The sequence below is a fragment of the Carassius carassius genome, chromosome 20 (genome assembly GCF_963082965.1).
Source record: "Carassius carassius chromosome 20, fCarCar2.1, whole genome shotgun sequence".
NCBI lineage: Eukaryota > Metazoa > Chordata > Actinopteri > Cypriniformes > Cyprinidae > Carassius > Carassius carassius.
Window position 1 is genome coordinate 31149002 of NC_081774.1, and position 21141 is coordinate 31170142.

The 21141-nt window shown below is 36.5% G+C and overlaps 2 protein-coding genes and 1 long non-coding RNA gene across 7 annotated transcripts in view; 1 reads left to right on the top strand and 2 right to left on the bottom strand.

Moving 5' to 3' along the window:
- Positions 1 to 21141, bottom strand: part of LOC132096871 (uncharacterized) — a 207753-nt gene that overhangs the window by 60540 nt on the left and 126072 nt on the right. The gene's annotated exons all lie outside the window — the stretch shown is intronic.
- On the bottom strand, positions 1877 to 5083 carry exosc4 (exosome component 4). The gene is made up of 3 exons (XM_059502525.1): positions 4860 to 5083; positions 3917 to 4123; positions 1877 to 2586 (listed from the first exon to the last, which is right to left on the bottom strand). Exons 1-3 carry the CDS (start codon positions 5028 to 5030, stop codon positions 2227 to 2229), a joined length of 738 nt encoding a protein of 245 aa, XP_059358508.1. The 5' UTR covers positions 5031 to 5083; the 3' UTR covers positions 1877 to 2226.
- Positions 17482 to 21141, top strand: part of LOC132096868 (adhesion G protein-coupled receptor L2-like) — a 93013-nt gene continuing 89353 nt past the window's right edge. For 2 of the 5 annotated variants that reach the window (XM_059502527.1, XM_059502529.1), the window contains exon 1: positions 17488 to 18120. The gene's annotated coding sequence lies outside the window, so the exon portion shown is untranslated. Of the gene's footprint in view, positions 18121 to 21141 lie in introns of all 5 variants that reach the window. The other 3 variants (XM_059502530.1, XM_059502526.1, XM_059502528.1) reach the window with 3 other exon arrangements.

A 21141-nucleotide genomic window follows, 5' to 3' on the forward strand; every position in this document is an offset into this window, starting at 1 on the left:
AAGGACACCTTGAAATAAAGTGTAACCACTTTTTCATCACAACAAATTAAACGAGCACTGGGCCATTCTTAAAGGGTGAGTTCACCCATAAATGTAAATGACGTGATTGAATTACTCACCCTCATGTCGTTCCAAACCAGTAAGACCTTTAGTTCATCTTCAGAACACAAATTAAGATATTTTTTATTTAATCCGAAAGTTTACAAAAAGAATATTTCTTTTTTTTTGAGTGTGTAAAGAAAACCAAAATGACAACAAATGACAAGTTTCATTTTTGGGTGAGCTCTCCCTTTAACAAGGTTAAAGAGTAACTAAACCCTAAACCAACTTTTTTTAGTTAATGATCTATAAGAATGGGGCTTTATTAGTGCTGTTCATTGATTCGAGTAACTTTTTTGACATTTGAGTATAAAGTGTTTTAATTCTACAATATATGGTGTAAAAACGTGTGAGTACTGCCCTCTTCAGGTTGAACGGTGGCTACTGCAGTTGATTTTTCCTTTTGGATGTTTCCTTTTTGCAAGTGACGTAAGCGGTGGCAGGTGACATAAGCAGTTTCCAGCTCACCACGCCCCTTGGTACGAGCTACCACGCCCTTGGCAGTATAAAACCATCAAAATCACTGTAGTGAGTCAGGAGCTGGAATTGCGAGTATTGGTAACGACCAGGATAGACTATTATAGCATCTATTTAGCATAGCAATTATATAGTTATTTAGATCCTCAAGTTGCGTAGATTTATCTGTATTTAGTACAGTGGTCAGGATGGTACGGAGGTGTGTTGCTGGTTGCGACAGCACTGCTGGACTGCAGAGTTTACCAGCAGACTTTAAAATTAAGCGCCAGTGGTTGCATGCACTTGGCCTGGAAGACCGCAAGTTCCCACCCTAGGTTCGTCCCCTCTATCTCCGCTGTGATCTGCCCACTTTTCAGCATTTTTCAAATATTGTCAGTGGGTGGAGTCAGGCTCTGAGCAGGGGTTTAGTTACTTTAATGACATGCTTTATATTAGCCTTTCATTGCTGCACTAAACCGATCGAACACACAAACTGACTGGTTACATAAGCTTTTGCGCAGATGTTCGAGTCAACATGCACATGATTGAATCTGCAGCCATCTATGACGAATACACTTTCAATAATCACTTAGGATAGGGCTTTTCAGACTACTTGTCAGCCAAAGTTTAATTTAATTATTTTTTTTAAACCAATGGCACATTTGCATGTCTACTCCAAAAACATGTATTTTGTTTTTATCCATTTTTACGTTTTTGTTTTTTTTTCTTAATTAGAATGATTTTACACCGCTAATGTTATTAGAGATAAAATGGCATGATGTTTTCATAGGATTATCATGACCAAAATAATCAGTTATCAATATCACAATATTGTTAAAATGATTTAAAAAAATAAAATAATGGTTGGGTGACTTACAACATATTGTGTTATCTACTAACATGTACTATATGTACAAATGAATTCTGACAAAGAAACGGTTTATAAAATAATAAACCTAACTTTTACTAAGATAAGGTAATATCTGCTCCATTAACAGTTCTACATAGGCTATTTTAGTATTAAAGTGTTCAGATTTTTGGAATTAACATTTGTTTGTTTTCTATCTAACAGATTTGCAACAAAATGTTGGTCTTGTTTTCTCATTGGTCTGAACAAAAACATCAGACAGGCTGAATAACTGTAAATCCACTCTCAGACAGCAGGTGGCGCTTATAGAGCATCAGAAATAGAGCTGTTGCCATGCTAACTGCTGTAAACAAGATTTTAAAATGACTTATTTAAATTGTATTATTTATTAAATATTACTTTAATTACTTATAGTTAATTAATAGCTTTTCATGAACTCACATAATTCCCTGGTTTCATATACCCCAATTAGGATGTGTTTATGCACAATGTTTTTTGCACATACATTACTGGCAGTACAAAATAGATGGGGAACAAATGTTTGGGGAAACAAAAACGATTGTGTAAAGAGGAACACAAAAGGAAAAACTGTCAACTGCTTGGAAACATACCAATGCCTTTTCATGAAAACTCTTTCAAAATGGACATCTTTATTATCACAAAACAGTTTTTTGTTGATATTATACATGGTGTTTCATCCATATTTTTTTTTTGTCTTTCAAATCTGTCAATTCAGCCAAATGGTAACACAGTCCGTTTCAGGGAGTTAACAGGACGTTTAACCATCAAAGATGCTCTCCTCCTCAATCTCTGGTCAGAACTGAAACCTCTTCTAGATGCTGACGCACAACGTCATCCAGGACTTTACTGAGACCTTTACACGCCGTCATGGCTGCCTCTATTAAAGCGTCCAAGTGGTCCTGGTGGAGCCGGGCGTCCATCTGCAGCAGGGCGATGTTTCCACTGCGGGGAAGCAGGGCAAGAGCCAGCGATGTTCCTCCTCCGCTCTCCTCAGCGTGACACAGATCAGCCAGCGGTGTGTCCTCCACAAAGCCAGCAGTGCAGGCGCACACATAGTCACGCATGGGAATACCAGCATCCACCAGAGCCAGGGTAGCAGCATTCACACAAGCACTGTAGTTCCCACCGTCTGCCTGCAGAATCTACAGCACAGGACCAGAGACAGGGATTGTGGATATTATCGCCAATAAAATGTGATATGATCTGAACTTTGCATTTTAAGTGATTCTTTCTCTTGGAGTAATAGATTTGCAAGTTGCATTTCTTGATGCAGCAGTAGACTGTGTTAACAAACTGTGGTTTTCAGAAGTACTCTTGAGCCCATGCGGCTATATTACACACCCGAAGTGGACCGGTTTCTTATGTAATGCCATCTGAGGGGGTCAAAGGTCAAGCTCATTCAACTGAGGTGTCCTGCCTTGCCCTACATGTACTGTGATTTCTCTGGATTCCATGAAATTTTTGGTGAAAAAGCTAAATTCTTTACGATTTTGCATTGCGAAATGTAATTTTTGATTTGTTTGACACTTCTCTCTTGAAATTTGGCACACAGTGATGAGATATCCACAACTCTAGTTTAACCAAGTATAAAGACAGTTTTATTGGTCATGACTTTTGGCGAGAGATAGCGCAAACACTGGACAAAAATTATCATCAAATGAAGTATAGTTTGAAAGGCTGTGTACTGTACAAATACACAGAGACACTTCAGACAGACTGTTTTCTTTTGATTTATTATACAATAAAAAAATAAAACCTCGCTACGTGTACATTAGGCTGTCTGAGACTAGCTATGGCACTTGCGTATCATTGCTCTTTTGTTGTTTTTGATTGCTTCCATTCTCCTCTTTTAAGTCGCTTTGGGTAAAAGCCTCTGCTAAATGACTAAAGGTAATGGGAGGTTTAATTAAGGTATTATAAATCAAGACCCTGAAAATAGTATCTGGGTAAATTGTGGAAACCACAGTGGGCCAGTTCTTGAAGGAAAAAACTTATTTTTTACATTCTATTTTGTATAATTTTGGCTGTATTAATGTAAACACCATAAATTGTTAAATGTGTATTTTTTATTGAAATTCTAATATTTCACCCTCAATTCCTTTTAGAAAACATTTTAAAATAGGTAAAGCAATAGTTTGACTCTGGACATTACGGAAAAATGCACAAGAAATAATGCATTGAAATTTATGTTGCTGCTAATCGCTGACATATCCAAGACTATAATAACTCCCAAAAATGCTTGGGATATGGGGAAAAAAAATTCTATATTGTGTTTAAAAAATAACAACACCACCAGTGTCATTATGTAAACAAACAACTCACATTTGAATGGTTACAATTCTGAAAATGAATGAATTTTGTCAGTGAAAGCAGAATTTTTTTTTATATACAGTATAATACTTGTATAACCTGTTACTGCAGGTTAGCACACACACTTCTAGATTACATTTAGTTTCAGTCGAGTGCTCTTACCTTAACGTAGATGTCGATTTGTGATCGTGGGTAGAGCTCGGTGAGCACCGCGGCTTCAAAGGTCTGTTTGAGATGAAGGCTCATCTCGCTGGACTTGCGGTCTCCGTGTGGACGTCTCTTCCTCTCCGCCGTGCTGAACGTGGCCATGCTGAACTGACAGTTAATGACCGCACGGTCGTGCAGAGATTTACTGCGAGAGCCTCGAATCTGCAGGGAGTCAGACAGATCTAAATGATTCAGATCATCCAAAATAAGGTTTTTGTTTATATAATGTATGTACTGTGTTTATTTATTATGTATATATAAATACACAGACATACAGTACAATTTTTTTTAAATATTCTTATATATATATATGTAACAAACTAATTTTTCCATAAATATATAGATATAGATGCATAATAAATGTATTACACTGTAAACATACATATATCATACAAATAATGCAATGAAAAATAGTAAATTGCAACCACTGAAAATAACAGTATTAAAACAAGATCATGAGCTTACAAAAGCAAATTACAGGCTAAAGAGATATAAGAACATATTATAAATCATCACAAACTTTTAATAGTATTGTATACAGCAATTACAACTTTTTAAACTTTATTTTACGCTTTTGAAAATGAAATGTTACCATGAATTAGGCTAATTTTGAGCACAACATTGTACATGCTCTCAGTATATGTAACTTTAATTGATGAAAACGTAAATCTGTAGTTTTTTTTTCTTCCCGAATGCATCACCTGCATGGTAATGAGTAAGACGCGTGTTTGTTAATTAATTACTGCAGTACGACGGAGAAGCAGATGTGTTCAAAACTATGCACTTGTAACCTTTTAAAACTAAACATACCTTATATATATATAAAACACACACTAACAGTTACCCGTATTGTTTGAATATTTTATAATTGGTCTATGTGATAGATATAAGGCCTGACCTCGTGCGGTCCGTACACCACAGCCAGCGCTTTAGTGTTGCCCTGCTCCAGATACGCGGATCCGTCCGCCTGCGCGAACACGCTCGTGCGGGCCTGAACCTTGCGCAGCTCGGACGCTTTTCGTCCATCGAGTCGGTATCCCTGATCCGACAGCAACTCGAGCCCCGCCATTGAGCACTGTTGATTCGGTAAAACACACGCGGTGTCTTCTTCACTGATCTTCTTGCTGGTGATTTCAGTCTCGGAATCTAAATACCTCCACCTGCTGGACTACGGTGGTTAGTATTGAGGTCTTGTTCTCTGGATGTTTCTTGGGCGTCGGTGGTGATGCTCTACCGCTGTCTACTGAGCTTGGTAATAATAATAATACGGAAGCCCGTTCCCGCCAATTAATAAAAATAAAACAAGGTTGCGACTTTTTATCTCACAATTCTGAGGTTTTCTTTTTTCTCTGAATTGCGAGATATAAACAGAATATCAATTGCAATTCTGACTTTATAATGCCATTGCGAGTTATAAAGTCAAAATTGAGAGTTATAAGTTCAGAAATGCACGTTGGGAGTTGTTTATATCTCGCAATTCTGACTTTCTTTTTCTCACAATTGCGAATTATAAAGACTGAGGAAAAAAAAGATTGTGAGATAAAAAGTAACAATTACCTTGTTTTATTTTTTTATTAAGTGGCAGAAATGGGCTTCCATAGAAACAGATGCCTGTATATTAAATAATAATAATTATATATATATATATATATATATAGTTTCTTACTTTTTTAACATCATGAGTATCCTATGACTGCATTTTAGTATGGAATACTGCTTTTTTTTAACAAGTCGTGCAATGCATATACAATTTTAGTATTAAAAAACAAATTATCGTGAATATACATGCCCCAAATTAGAAGCCCAATAACAAAGAATGCGTCTGTGATTTGTTAGAAGACCAGTAATAATTGAAACTAAACTGCGTACACCTAATTTTCCAATTAATGAATGTGATTATAAAATGATCTGTGAAGACCAGAGCTTCCTCAGTTTTGGAAATCTGTGCTTCACTGCATCATGGAAAAGAATTTCCAGGGGAATGGAAAAAAATGCAGAAGTCAAAAACTGCTGATGTGTGTTATGTTGTGAAATAAAACATGAAAAATATCTGGAGCTTGTAACAAACATAGACTTTACTAAATATCTTCATGGAACATGACCTTTAATTAATATTCTAATGATTTCTGTCATAAAAGAAAATCGATAATTTTGTTCCATGCAATGCATTTTGGCTATTGCTACATATAACCTAAGTGTGCAGCTTGTAGCTTACAAAACATATTTGTATGGCATCAATTCTATATTAAGCATGTGTCCATCAACTTCATTTCATTCATAGTTGTTGATGCAATGATTCCAATTAAAAGTCTTTTAGCATCTTATCATATTTCCGATCATTCAGTTTCAGTTTTATACATACTTAATTCTCTTTGTCCCATGTGGCTTTCATGATCTCTTGATCTTTATGATGTTGGTGTGGCTGAGATTTAATATGTCTTGCCTTCATGTTGAGAGATGCCAGCGATTGTTTGTGTCCAACCACAAATAAAAACTCAGGAGACAGAAGATGATGCAGGATCCATGAGCAAATCGGTTAAATGAGGCAAGACTAGGGTCTGAAAACCAGTGAGGATCCAAACCAAATCAAACAGCTGAGTTACACAGTGCTAGAGTAAGTGTCAAGTAAAGATGGAAGAGATGTGTTTTAGCTGGTTCTTGGGCACAAGGAGGGAGCAGTTAATGTAGAAGTCTGTGAAAGTGACTTTGTGCTTCTTTGGGATGGCACAATCAAGCGACGTTCACTTGCAGAACGCAAGCTTCTAGAGGCACATACGTCTGAAGTAATACATTTAGGTAAATTGGTGCAGAGCCAGTGGTAGTTTTGTAGGCAAACATCAATGCCTTGAATTTAATGCGAGCAGCTTTTGGAAGTTTGATAAACAGAGGTGGGACGTGTATTATTTTCGGCTCATTAAAAATTAATCTTGCTGCCACGTTCTGAATTAATTGTAGAGGTTTAATAGAAGTGGCTGGGTTTATGGATGTTAATATCTGTTAATATATAATGAACTGGATGTTAATATCTGTTAATATATAATGAACTGGATGTTAATATCCAGTAACGATATGAAACTCTCAGAGCTGCAATCCAGAGAAAGACCAGAATGAGTGAATGAATGAGAATGAGTGGGTTTCTCCTGGTTGTAATGACCAGTGAATGGATGTTAAAGTGTAACTCAGAGAGCTGCTCCCTCGTGTGGGGATAATGCATTTAATTTATCTCTACGAATCAGCCATACACATTTACTACAAACTATAAAATAAGATACTTGTTCCGTCTTGTATAACTGCTCCTTCTGTGATTTCTATCTCTTTAATAATGCAAACTGGATTCACATTTGCACGTTGTCTTAAAATTTCCTCCTTCCAAATAAGATTTAGGAAATCTCGTTCAAAATAACTCATCCTACCAGACAATTAATACAAATGTATTTATTTATTTAATTATTTTCCACTGAAACAATTTCCCAACTGTTTGTGTCCTGCCAAGACGCCCAGTGTTTTGGGAAATATTTTAAAAGCATTTCATTTATCCTGTAAATCTAAGAATCGTTACTCAAATTATCCTGCTTTCATTATTCATTTTATTAAACTTTTGTGTAAATTCCATATGCATAAATGCAAATCAAGTATTTTAAAGTACTTAAATGTGCATAGATGCATATGTCAAAATATAAAAACTATAATGCTCTTCTTTTAACATTTTTTATATAAAAAGAATACTTAATGGTGCTTAATCAACCATGTGTAGTTTAATATAATTATATTATATTATAATGTCTAATGTAAATAATTTTTTTAAATCATTGTATAGTATAATTAATGCAACTAATGTTCCTAATCTCTTTTATTTATTTATTTATTTTTATTGATTGATTGATTTTGATTTTTCTGCTGTGATATGATGCATGTGATCAGTCCTTGTATTTGCTATCTGCTATATATATATATATATATATATATATATATATATATATATATATATATATATATATATATATATATATATATATAAAATTATAATTCATTTAAAAGCATTAACATTAATGTTGTTATTGAACCGACAATCTGATTTGAAGGTGTTTATTCTCAAGCCAATGTTCTCAGGAAGTGAGAACACTGGGAACTGAATTCCTTCACTTGATCGAATGGGTTTCTTTAAGATAACGGGAGATTAGCAAACTAAAATGACACTTTTAAAAGTTAAAGTGTCAGTTTTGAGAACTGGCCCTCAAAACATTTGCATAAACACAATAAAATAGCTCATCGGAGCACAGCTGCAGGCCATGGAGGTGGTGACCAAAACACAATAATTGTGAGTCAAATGTCTCTTGACACTGATCCTGTCTTGTATGGGGACTGTCCCGGCTTGTGAGGCGTTGTCCCTGTCCTTCTGTATCTCTACACGTTTGCACAGGCATCTCATGCCTCACCAGCAGCCGCTGTATTGTTCACCGTGACATGATCTATTTGTCAGCAGCCAATCCTCGATCTCTGCGCTGCATTTCATCCTGACACTGCTTCCAGGCTACATCTGCCATTCAGGTAAATACAGCTGTCAATAGCGTGATTGTAGCAGCAGTACACAAATATACACAAGACACCACACGCCTGGCTAGCTTTACCAAGACAAACTAAACTGAGGATGCTAAACCAAATGACCACAGCGAGGGTGTCACAAAACACTGCATGCCATTTACTGAGATTAGCATCAAGTCTTCTGTCAGGCGTGTTTGAGAGATAACAACGGTGGACTCCGTAAGTCACCGCTACTGAAACAAACCGCTTTTTAAGACGCCATTTTGTGACGGACTTCTTCCAACCAAAAACGTTATCATGACTTATATACAGAGACACACAGACAGCATCGAGAGAAGTAATGGAGAAAATGTGTGGGTAAAGTACAAAGAAGGAGGTTTGTACATATACACAAAATAAAAATACATTAAGTAGAAGAACAGGGGATTGTTTCTTTTAAAGGCATCAACATTTTAATTTATTTTTGTTTAAAACAGCAAATGATGAGCATAAGTGCATATAAGTAATATATTGACATTAAAATTAGCTGTCAACCCAGAGAGTGTAGATTATGAATTATAACAACTGATCATGTTCATTTGTTTGTTTTTATAACAGTCTTAAAAACACTAAGCACATGTTAACTGCTAATTGTTTCTTCTGATTCAGAATATATATATATATATATATATGACCAATTATTTAATATTAATTTTGGATAATTATTGACAGTCATTAGAACATGCCTTCAGATGGTCAGGAATGTTAGGATGTTAGGAATCACTCAAACGTTAATAATCAAGCACAATATTAAATGATCATGTTGTTGCTCCATCATCATCATCATCAGCTCTGATCGTCTCATTAGTTTGGGCTAAATGAGTATTTTCAGCTTCCCGTGTGTGTGTGTGTGTGTGTGTGTGTTGTTCTATCTTGATTTTGGTCTCTTTTTTACTTTCACTTTCAGAAATAAGCCCCCTTTGTGTTCAGGTTAGTTATGGGACATTGACTTTTCTCTTTCATATTTTTGTTTCTCTAGTATAGTGGTCCATTCACGTTTGGATTTATTGATTTATTGATTTATGCTTATTCGCTGCCCATATCATTTTCCACGCTTCTTTTACTGTTTTTTTTTTTACTTTCATTTTTGATCAGTTTTCAGGCATTGGCTAATTTATATTATGTCCAGTGGCTGATTTGTTAAAGAAGAAGAAATTATTACCATCATATAGCTAATATATATACCAGTGCATTCAAAATGCCCATTATTTTGAGCCCAACAGTTTTCAGCTCTCACTTTTATTTTTTTTTTTTTTTGCTTAAACAGTTCCCTAAGAAGCAGATAGCTCAACACTAAACCTGACATGCATGCATTTATTAAGAATGCTCATGTGTGTGAAACCACTGTGACTGCATTCATTTCCAATTCTATATAACTTTGACAGCGATCTGTTATTGAATAAAGCAGCCTGCGTTCTTTTGTCCCATCAGGGGACTGTTCAGAAACACTTTCCATCTTACCTTCTGTTCTCTTCGTTTTACTGAACGACAGAAGATTATATCCTTGCACCTTTCTAGTGCATTTTTGGATGAAAACTTGGATTGATCCAGTGCTCAGATTAGAGATATTAAATATTTAAAGTTTGGAAATGATCCTATAGTTTTAATATATTAATTTGCATGATGAGTTTTACGTAATAGACAACCATATTAATGTAAAAGATGGTCAGAAGAATGGTAAGGGATGCTACTTTAGTCTTTTTGGGTTGCCATCCCCTCACAACTCCCTCAAATCACACACTGCAGCCTATAATAGACATATTCTATATTAATGGAAAAAACCGTGTTCTGATATTAATATTAGTGTCAGTGACACTGCATTTTACTGTACCACTTACATTTTTACCTAGCATGAGATTGGAGTCATTTAAGCTCATATCTGTAAATCAATTCGGACAAGAACATATAATCACCTCATAGATGTAAAACACTTCCACTATTACACTGGTTTTTGTTTCTTCGTTTTAAAAGAAGATACTTATGTCAGGCCAATATAAACCTTATTAATTTGTGAAAAAGTGCTACTTGTTGTTTCAGTCTAAGTTCAATTTTTAACTGATAAAAGCGGGACCTGCTCCATATAAATCTGCAGTGTTTAGTGTGCTCTAAACCAGACGAGCAGGATTCTGCACATAAAGCTGTTTAGTGATTACAGCTAACTATAGATTCCAGTCCCTGGAGCACATTCATTTACACGCTTTGACTGCTAAATCTAGTGAAAATCTGTTTTTAAAGGGGTCATGAATTGTGAAATCTAATTTTCCCTGATCTTTTGTAATGTAATAGGTCATCTGTGATGCTTATGATGCACTTATGGGCCTCGGTTCCTCCCTGTCTAGGAGTGTCAGTTCTCGGGGCGCTGGATGTTTTATGAAGGTGTGTTTTAGGAAAGGAAGGTGAATTTGTGGCTGTGGTGATGCCTACTACACACACTTCCAGTAGTTGTGCATGGGAATCTGCTCCACCTGCATCATATGTTATTACTTTGATTATGAGTATATTTATTTTGCATGTTATTTTTTTCAAATTATTATTAAAGATAAGCTCTTTTTACATTAAATCAGTCTGGGAAGCGTTATTGTTTTGCCATTGGGTTTAAATAGGTTTATGATGGATTTTGTTATTTTATGAGTAAATGTCTGGGACTAAGGTCAAACCATAAAATCTACACAAGTGGAATGTGTATACAGTACATGGAGTTTGAGGAAACTTCCATCCATTTATCCATCCAGTTTGTGAACTGCTTATCATGTACACTGGACAAAAGTGAAACAAGCGTGTCATTTATTTCAACTATTTCACACACACACACACACACACACACACACACACACACACACACACACACACACACACACACACACACACACACACACACACACACACACAGTTCCCTCCACTTATATTGGCACCCTTGGTAAATAAGATCAAAGGTGGCTGTGAAAATAAACGGAATGATGAAATAAATGTTTTTTCTCCAATGCATGTTGGACACAATTATTGGCACCCCCAGAAATTAAAATATCTATTTTTTCAATCATATTTCTAAGGTTTTTTTTTTTTTTTTTTAGCACACCAGGGTAACTGGGAGCACGAAATTATCCAGCCATGACTTCCTGTTCCACAAGATTATAAATATAAGGAACACAAAGGCCAAATTCATTTAATCATCCATCACAAGGAGTAAAACCAAAGAATATAATTCTGACGTGCCGAACAAGATTGTTAAGCTTCACAAAAGAGAAAGTGGCTGTAAGAAAAGAGCTAAAATCCCCATTTTCACCATCTAGGCAATAATAGTGGAGGACACTGTATACATACATACATACATATATACAGTATATATATAGACCTACATTAAGTAACAAACTGTCCAGTTTACGTAATCATATTAGTTGTGATTTACACAAGACAAATGTGTTTTTGTTTTGAATGTAATTTTTTTTTTCAATTAATGCATTTCTTTAAATGTGCAATCTATATCAATTATAATTTAAATGTAAATAGTCAATTTTCAACAACATACTGTACTGAAACTGTAGTTCCCAGCATACAATGCATGGGACCTATTGTAAAGAGAACGTATAATTAAATATTATTTTGTTGTGTTTTTAGAAAGATGAGAAGAGGGGTTCAATTATATTTGGATTTAGAACCGTTTCAGTTTCACTGGGTAATCATTGTGGTGAAGAGGAGCTTTTGATTAAGCTGAGGACGGATTATTTGCTGCTTTAAGGAGCAGATTAAACATTCAGAATTCATATCTCATTATTTAGTGCAAAAATGAAATTCATTAAATGGGAACCAATATAAAATCACTTTGAGACTACTCAAAGTGGTTATTTTCAATGCTGTGGAGCAAGTTTGTGTTCCTTGCGTGGAACTGACACACATGATTAAATACTGTAGTGTCTCAAGTTCATCTGTCCTGCTTGTCTTTGGATTGTGGGGTAAACTAGAGCACCCAGATACAATTCACAATTTCAGGAAACTAAAACTTAAGACTAAAACTAAATATTTATGACAGAGCATTTTTTTAAGCATATCTTCATGCCTTTGACTTCCTAAGTCGCCATTTGCCCCTCAAACCAAAGCACACATTGCTGTGGGCATTTTGTATTTAGCAAACCATGCTGGTTGCTTTCTAAATGCGGACAAAGAAAAAACATTAAAGGAAGGTTTGGCTGGGTAACAATGCAGCTTCTGTAGCAGCAGCGATGAGCGTCCCAGGAGGAGCAGATAGTGAGCGGTGAGAATCCAGTGTCCCGAGCGTTTTCCTCGGTGAAGCAATTTTCCAGTCCTCGTCTGTGTCTGGCATCATGGCACATCCTGTAGCAGGAGAAGCCTGGTTTGAAGCAGAGGCTCTGGGGCCACATCAAACAATGGCTTTCTGTTGTAAACAAAGACAGGGCAGGCTGCCTGGGGCCCGTCTCTCCCTCTCGCTTTCTGTGTTTCTCTTTTACCCCAAACACCAGTCATTCTCCTTGTGCTCTCTGTCTCTCTGCTTCCAGGCCTCTGGACGGCATCCAGCCTGCTTCGCCATATGCCACAGGTCCCAGCTGTCTGTCAGATGGATCCACACTGGTTTCACTTTTATTTGTTTATGCATAAGCCCACAAACTTATCAAACAAAGGGAAGTGCGTAGGGGTGAAGGGGGGAGGCAAATGCATCAAAGCACCAAAACCATGCTCAAAACATGTCTACATTATATTCTATTCAGCTGGTCGTGCAAAACTAACAGAAGAGGTCATGTGCCATTTTTGTTTTATATTTCTTTACCTTTAATGCATTTTAAAGGAACAATATGTATAGAAAAAGAACAAAACTACTTGCATTGTGTGATATATTATTTCATGTAGTTTTGTACTTACATTATCCCTAAAGTTCCCAAGGATTTGTAAATCCAGAGAAATTCCAGTTTTAAATAATGGCTCGTCCCTGGTCATCGTCGCCGATCAAGGACGTAATATCCCCAGGTTTTCGGTTTTAGTTTAAATAAACTACATCCATAACAGCTGTCACGAATATGATGAAATAAAAGGAAATGAAAAGCATTCGATTTAGGTCTACTCAAATGTTGCGCCATGATTTTTCAAAAACCGTTTTTACAGTGTTGCACATTATAAACAATCACACACAAGTCTGTTGAGCTTATAAATTCAATGATATCGAAACTATTAATATTGATATTATCGGTGCATCCCTACAGTGCGGATATCTTTGCAAATCACTAGCATAAAGTCGACACATGAGGTAACACTTTTATGATATTTTTAACTATATTTGACACTATAGATTATATAGACTCTGTATGTGAGACTAGTTGAATAATTCCTTTACTTTGCGTGACACTTGGCATTAACCTGAACAATGCATAAGCATTTATTGAATGTGTCATAGAATTTAAAAACAGAGGCTCTCTGGAGCGTGCATAAACATCACATCCTTTTTTCTTTCCCGGCAAAAACGTCCAAAACATCCTTTACATAAATATCTGACTTTTCCCTTAATGGATTAAATTTGTATTATTATAAGCATACCCTATATAGCAGAATGCATTTTTACATAAAATAGCACACACACACACATATATAATCTTTAAGCAAACTGTCGTGCCTGAGCACTGTCCCTCATTTTCATTAGAGCCCAAATCTGTTTAAGTCTTGATGAATAATCTTTTACATTCTTTTCTCAAAAGCTGCTTATGAGCACACTTCATTCACAGCACATCTATGCTCTGAAGAACTTACATGCATGCTTACGTCCCTGGGTGCACACTAATATTTGACTGAATCACTGTCTGGTTTCATTAGTGTTGAGCGCAGCATCACAGTTCTCAGTCTCTCGCAGACATATGAGCAGCGGGTGAAGGATAGAGTCGACTTCAGCAGCAAAGAATGTGATTTCAGAAGTGGGTTATGAAAGCGAGCTTGTGGGTGGAGTGCATGCCATGTGCTTTGTCTCCCATTAAAAGGCACCAAAATGTGTTTCATTAAAAAAAATAAAAATAAAGTCTTGATGGAGAGTCATCTGCACAACAGTGCATCTTTTTTTACCCCATCAAACCAATGACTCATTTACCACAGATATACTTCTCCAGCGCTCTCTTATTAGCGGTGTGACACTTTCTGAAAAGTTCTCAGTTCTTTTTGAGGTTTTCTCAGCATAGAGAACAATATGTCTAAAAGGGAAACACATGTAGGAATGGAGAGAGTACAAAGAAGAGGCTGATGAGAACATTGAAGCCTGTGCATGTGAATGGAAAACATTATTTGCAGGAATCCGTCTTTAGCTGAACTCAAATGAGTACATATATAGATGTACAACATACAACCAGTAATCAATTCCTTTCATTTGCCTGGTTGTTAGTGACAAATAAGATGTTTAAATATATTTTAAAAATACACAAAAATGTGTAGTTAGAAAATAAGTTTACATAGAATTATTTAGAAATATATTTTAGTACAACTACTTTTTTTTTTTTTTTTTTTTTTTTTTACAATTTATTGTATATTTTTGTTTTTGTTTGTAAAATAAAGTCCATGCATTTCACATTCTGTTGGTAATACATTGACTTACATGCTATGGTTACATTAGAGTGGATACAATTTGTTAAAAATAATAAATAGATTTATTTGTCATGCAAATAAGAGTTTGCTTTACACACATTACACAAGAAAACTGAATATGATGAATGTTGGCATCTCTTTGCATTTCCTTCTGTTTGTTCAACCTACTGCTCCCCCCCCCCAAATTACACCTGTTTTCATTTATTCTGGTATTGTTTATTATGTAAAATTATGCTTATGAACACATGCATGCATACACCACTCATCCACTCGCTTCGCACCTTGTGAATCTGACCCAAATTCATCGCTTCCCTTGTGTGCCTGCTTTCCTTTTTTAAAATATTATTAATGTTGACGCCGCATATAAGAGATCTGACCTGCCTATGTTCTCGTGATGGGGGAAAAAAAAGATGGAAATTAATCTTTTTCTGAAGCAGAGCAAAACTAGTTGTAGAGCAGTAACAAAATGAGTTCTGGTTCAAATGGGAAAATGAAGTAGTCTCTTTACTTTTCTCATGCTCTCTTTACAGATAAGATCGGGTTTCATTTCTCAAAATGAAAGCCGTTCTTGTTTTTATTCGGAGGAATTCTTGTCTGAACAGGAATCCCAATGACAAAAGCGTCTGATGTGTTTCAATAACCAGACTACAGGTGCAGCACATGTCATTTGTTCCTTCGGCTCTCCTGAGGCTGTTACTCAGGGGGATATTACTGACACCGTCGGGAACAAATGGCTGGACAAGCATTTTTTTGTTGGGTGAAGTGTTGAGATGACTGCATGTGGCTCAAGTTACCACTGAGTCTGTCTGATTCATTCATTCATCTCTGCACTTCCTGCTGATCTCCAGTCCAAACCTCATTCAGCATCAAACACACATTTCCTCCTTAATCTAAGAAGAATCACGCGGCTCCTTTTCCTGCTTGAATCTAAGGGACAGTGGGATCCATACGTGACAGCAGAACTGGAATATGACCAAACAGTTTGTGCTTATCAACCATAATTGAACTAATATAAAAACCATTACATTGTAAAAAGTGGACAAGATATGGACAAGAGCTTTTGAACCTAATCTAACTTACATTCATTTAGAAGTGCACAAAAGTCCATTTAGATGTCAACGCTTGAGTCTTTAGGTGACAACATGTGGGGTATTTGTTATGAAAAACAGTTCGCAAACTGTAATTGCATCAGTTGTTTTCAAAATAAATTAAAATAAAAAGTAAGTTATCTCACTTTTATAATAGATGATTTCATACAAATCAACATGTTTGCCAATTACTGTTAGTGTTACAACAGTAAAATAAATGTAAACTGATTACACAATTGTTATGTGCTTGTAATTGTTGTTTATAGTGTAATAAATACACTGTACCGATGGATATTATAGTTAAAAATACCTAAAATTACAATCATAAAAAAAACATTTTTGTTACTTGAAGTAAAACAAACATTAACTGAAATAAAATTTCAAACTATTTTATATTTCAGCTAGTTGCCAAGTAAACATTTCTGATTTTAATTTATCTTAACTTGATGTATAATTGATTAATATATAAAAAAATATTAATATGAAAACTATGTATATATAGTACAGACCAAAAGTTTGGACACACCTTCTCATTCAAAGAGTTTTCTTTATTTTCATGACTATGAAATTGTAGATTCACGCTGAAGGCATCAAAACTATGAATTAACACATGTGGAAACGCCGTAATACTGTAATGTTAATACACACTTCATGATGTTGACAACGAAGAATGGATTAGATTAGATCATAATCTAAAAGTAATCAAAAATACTGATTACAAGTACAAGTCGTAATACATTACCTAATATGTCATAAGGGTACATTTTGTGAAATTGAGATTTATACATCATATGAAAGCTGAATAAATAATCTTTCCATTGTTATGATTGGACAATATTTGGCTGAGATACAACTATTTGAAAATCTGGAATCTGCGGGAGCAAAAACATCTTTAAAAATGTCCGAATGAAGTTATTAGCAATGCATATTGCTAATAAAAATGAAGTTTTGATTTATTTACAAAATATCTTCATGGAACATGATCTTTACTTAATATCTTAATTATTTTTGGCATAAAAGAAAAATGTATAATTTTGACCCATACTTTGTAGGCTATTGTAGTCTATTTCTCCAAATATACCTGTGCTACTGATGTCACGTGTGTGTAGCCCAATACAATACGATGTGTTACACACCTCAGTTATGTCATTAGTAATCAGTACTGGATTACAGTTGGTAAGCAGCTTCTAACCAGCTCAGTTTATGAAGAAGTATCTTAGTATATGGCTCTGTGAACGGAGCAGTCTTCTGGAGGAAGTCAGATTTATATCACCGTCCCATGGCAAACTTTTGGCAGTGTTTGAACAGTTGTTGAGGAGAGAGACTTCTACGAGGATTATGGCCCTTCGAAAGGGTTTGAGTTTGTAGGCCAGGTGTCGCTCCGCTCCTCTCCTCTCCGCTCCAGACCGTGTTTTCCAGCGATCCTCTGCAGTGAGACGCACGCGCCGCCGGTGTACCGTCCTCGACGCGCGAGCAGACCGTCTCTCCGCTCCGGGACCGCAGCACCACACCAGGGGAATTTCCTTAAGTCTTCAGAAAAAGCGCCCTCGTTCAGGCGGGCCCCGTCTCGGTGTCGCAAACGGACGTTCAGAGGGAGACCGGTCGGGCCATCGTGACGACGAGCGCGCGCATGGCTTTGATTTAAACGCGCATTCATTGCGCTCTTCCCCAAACCGAGTGTTGCACGGAGCGGGACAACCCCGGCTGTTCAAAACGGCGAAATGCTTCTTTTAAACGTGACCTGGGTGTTCTCTTGTCTCGGCCTTCTATATTCGCAGGCCTAATGTGGTTTGGTTTTTCTGGACTGCGATCTGTCTACCTGAGCGCGCGATGAAAGTCTTTGTGCGCTGATTTAGAGGTGACTTAGAAACCCTCGCTTTTCATTGCGTCAATAGATCTGCTGGGACTACTCCTCAATCCGTGAGTACCTTTCACATTACCCATATCTCCGTTTTACGCACTACGCGTCCGAATACCGTGTTTTTGCATTTCTGCACATGCACAGCCTCGCGTGTGAAACACTGGGAGCAGCAGAACTGCAGGGGTTTACACAAAACACCAAGAGGATCAAGAGCTCACTTAACCTACTACTTTTTTAAGATTTCATTTAAGGGTTGAAAGCATGTCGGGGCACCTAATTGTGCGTGCATTGTTTCAGTAACGTAAAAAAGGGCACTTCATCTTAGTAAGACATGTTTTTTTTCTTCTTTAAAAAGAACAGGATGAGGGCCAGATGTGATTTTCCTGGGAGGCTATACATCACGCTTATCTGTCGTTGAATTATCTCTGTAGGAGAAATATAGAGACCTGTGCAATAAAACGAAAATTTATGGTGCAAAGCCAAAAAAGAAATCTATATATATCATTGTGGATATATGAATATGAATGCCATGCTACAATATTGCCAAAGCAACTGTGTAAAAGTTTCAGTAAAATATAGGAATAGAGTAATTTAACACTGTGGTGTGTTATGAGTATTTTAGAATAGGATATTTTGGGGTCAAGCCCAGTTGAATTAGTTTTTGTTTGGCTTTTGAAGGTCGATGCACATCAGCTAAATTAAGATCATTTTACTGCACATGCATTATTAACCATGAGCTGCTCATGTCACAGTGGCTCCTGAGAAACACACTCATGGAGCTTGTGTTTGTCATTTTCTGCTGTGTGCCACATACAAGCAATAACACACAATTCCATTTTTAATGGGAAGCAGAAGCATTTTCACATTTCGCCTCATTATATAAAACTAAATAAAAGACTCATCCATGTGGAAACCACTGCAGTTAACATTTGAAATGTTCAGCCTCAGATCTGAATTATGAGTCATTGTGTAGTGCTCGTTCATTTGAATGCAGAGAGTGGACTCACATGAACAAATGCACAGTTGTGGCGCTCTCCATTTGTTGTGCATGTCTTCAGAGGAAGTGCCATCTCAGCTCACATCAACTGCCTGTGATTTCTAGCACTTCGTTTCCAAGCGTGCATTTACATGACAAAGTGGTTGAATCTCAATTGCTAAAACCCTGAGCCACCAGCACCCCCTCCGAAAGAACGACTAAACCCAGGCTCACGGTTGTTTTCTTACATCTTTGAAACATACTGTTTAGCCATTTATCACACACTCTTAAAAAGAACGTTTCTTTATTGTCATCCACAGTTCCATTGAGAACCTTTAACATCTGTGGAACTCTTCCATTCCATAAGAGACACTTTACAGCAGAAAAAGATTCTTTCGTTTTTTAAAAGGTTCTAAAAAAAGTTCACTGTGAAAGACATCACTGTGAAAACCCTCTTTTGGAAGCCTTTTTTTTTAAAAGTGTGTACAGTGATTCAGTTTTTCTTCGAATAATTAGTTAATTTCTAATTTTTCCCCCCAAATGTATTTCTTAAAGGGTTAGTTCCCCCAGATAGCAAAATTATGTCATTAATAACGTACCCTCATGTTGTTTCAAACCAGTGAGACCTCCGTTTATCTTCGGAACACAGTTTAAGATATTTTAGATTTAGTCCGAGAGCTCTCAGTCCCTCCATTGAAGCTGTGTGTACGGTCTACTGTCCATGTCCAGAAAGGTAAGAAAAACATCATCAAAGTAGTCCATGTGACATCAGAGGCTCAGTTAGAATATTTTGAAGCATCGAAAATACATTTTGGTCCAAAAATAGCAAAAACTACGACTTTGCTATCTGGGTGAACTAACCCTTTAACCATTCTTTTACCATTGAGAAAATCCAAGTCAGAAAGTGTTAAGTGCTGTGTACAAAATCCAGATCTCCTTTGTCAGAGGATTTACGTTTTTTTTGACGTTGGAATGTTTTTAAGAAAGGTTTTAATTTTTAAGTGATTTTATTGTGTCGTTTGTGGATTCCCAAAACTTCACCTACACTCTTTGGCCACTCTATCGCGATTTGTAGTTGGAAAAAAAAAAACGGTTGTTGGCGGAAACTTTAGTTGTATGTTAACAGACCAACAGTGATCTGAGAAATGCATACGTTTTTTATCTATATAGCAGCAGTTGGCCTGATTGATTCCCTTTCGGATGATTATTCTATTGATTGGATGTTTTGATCTTGATCATGCTCTGTAACACACATAATGAGTCGTTGCACGCATTGAATGCGGTTTCACACTCTGAAGGTGTAAAACAGGATGCTTACTGTCTTTTCTGAAAGAAAGCTGTTGTCGGAGTCAGTAGCATTGTGGGTATTTCTCTCACACTTTGCAGTTTGTTCAAGTCCCGGCTTGTGGTCCTTTTCCTGATCCCGTCACATTGCACTGTCCTGTCAAAATAAAGCCATAGAATGCCAAAATGCATATGCATTGCTTTGAAGAAAACTGCATTGAAGAGAGCATTCAGCTATATCGTATTACACCACTGGTTTCTTTTACCACTATTTACCGTCTCCATCCACCAAAAGACTTTATCTGTCGAAAGCAATAATGGCTCAAGAACTTGGGGTGAAAGGCAGAAAGAGCTGGAGCTGGTGGAAAAAATGGTACGGAGCCGTTTGCAATGAGGAGCGATGCATCTGGAAAAGTTCAATGAGGTTTTTGCAGTGGAAAAATTCAGTTGATGCACTTCATGCATAAGGAATGCTTCTCATATTACATCTGAATTAACTGCTGCATAGATCATTAGTTACAATCATTAGGATTACGAATCCACAAATGTGTGAAAGAGGATTTCTTGTCCTAACCTGCCTGTGAGTCCTGTCCCCGTGTTCACAATACATTGAAGTAATGAACAGTTTCCTCAACACACTTTGAATTTGTTTCACTTCTTAAATTCCTTAAAGTCTACTCGATGAATGGAGACTGATCACATTGGAACCATGCAAGGAAAAGCAGAAATGTATGCATTTATCTTGAAGTATATTAAATGATGGACAGAGTAAAGCTTTCTCAATTTTTATCACAAATACATTACATTTTTTTATAGAATT

What these genes read in the sequence shown, in the direction of transcription:
- exosc4 (XM_059502525.1), bottom strand. Translation starts at nt 5,030, where the DNA reads ATGGCGGGGCTCGAGTTGCTGTCGGATCAGGGATACCGACTCGATGGA. An exon ending in TGGTGTACGGACCGCACGAG is followed by an intron (nt 4,124 to 4,859) that starts GTCAGGCCTTAT and finishes GACTCCCTGCAG; the next exon opens with ATTCGAGGCTCTCGCAGTAA. An exon ending in AAATCGACATCTACGTTAAG is followed by an intron (nt 2,587 to 3,916) that starts GTAAGAGCACTC and finishes CCTGTGCTGTAG; the next exon opens with ATTCTGCAGGCAGACGGTGG.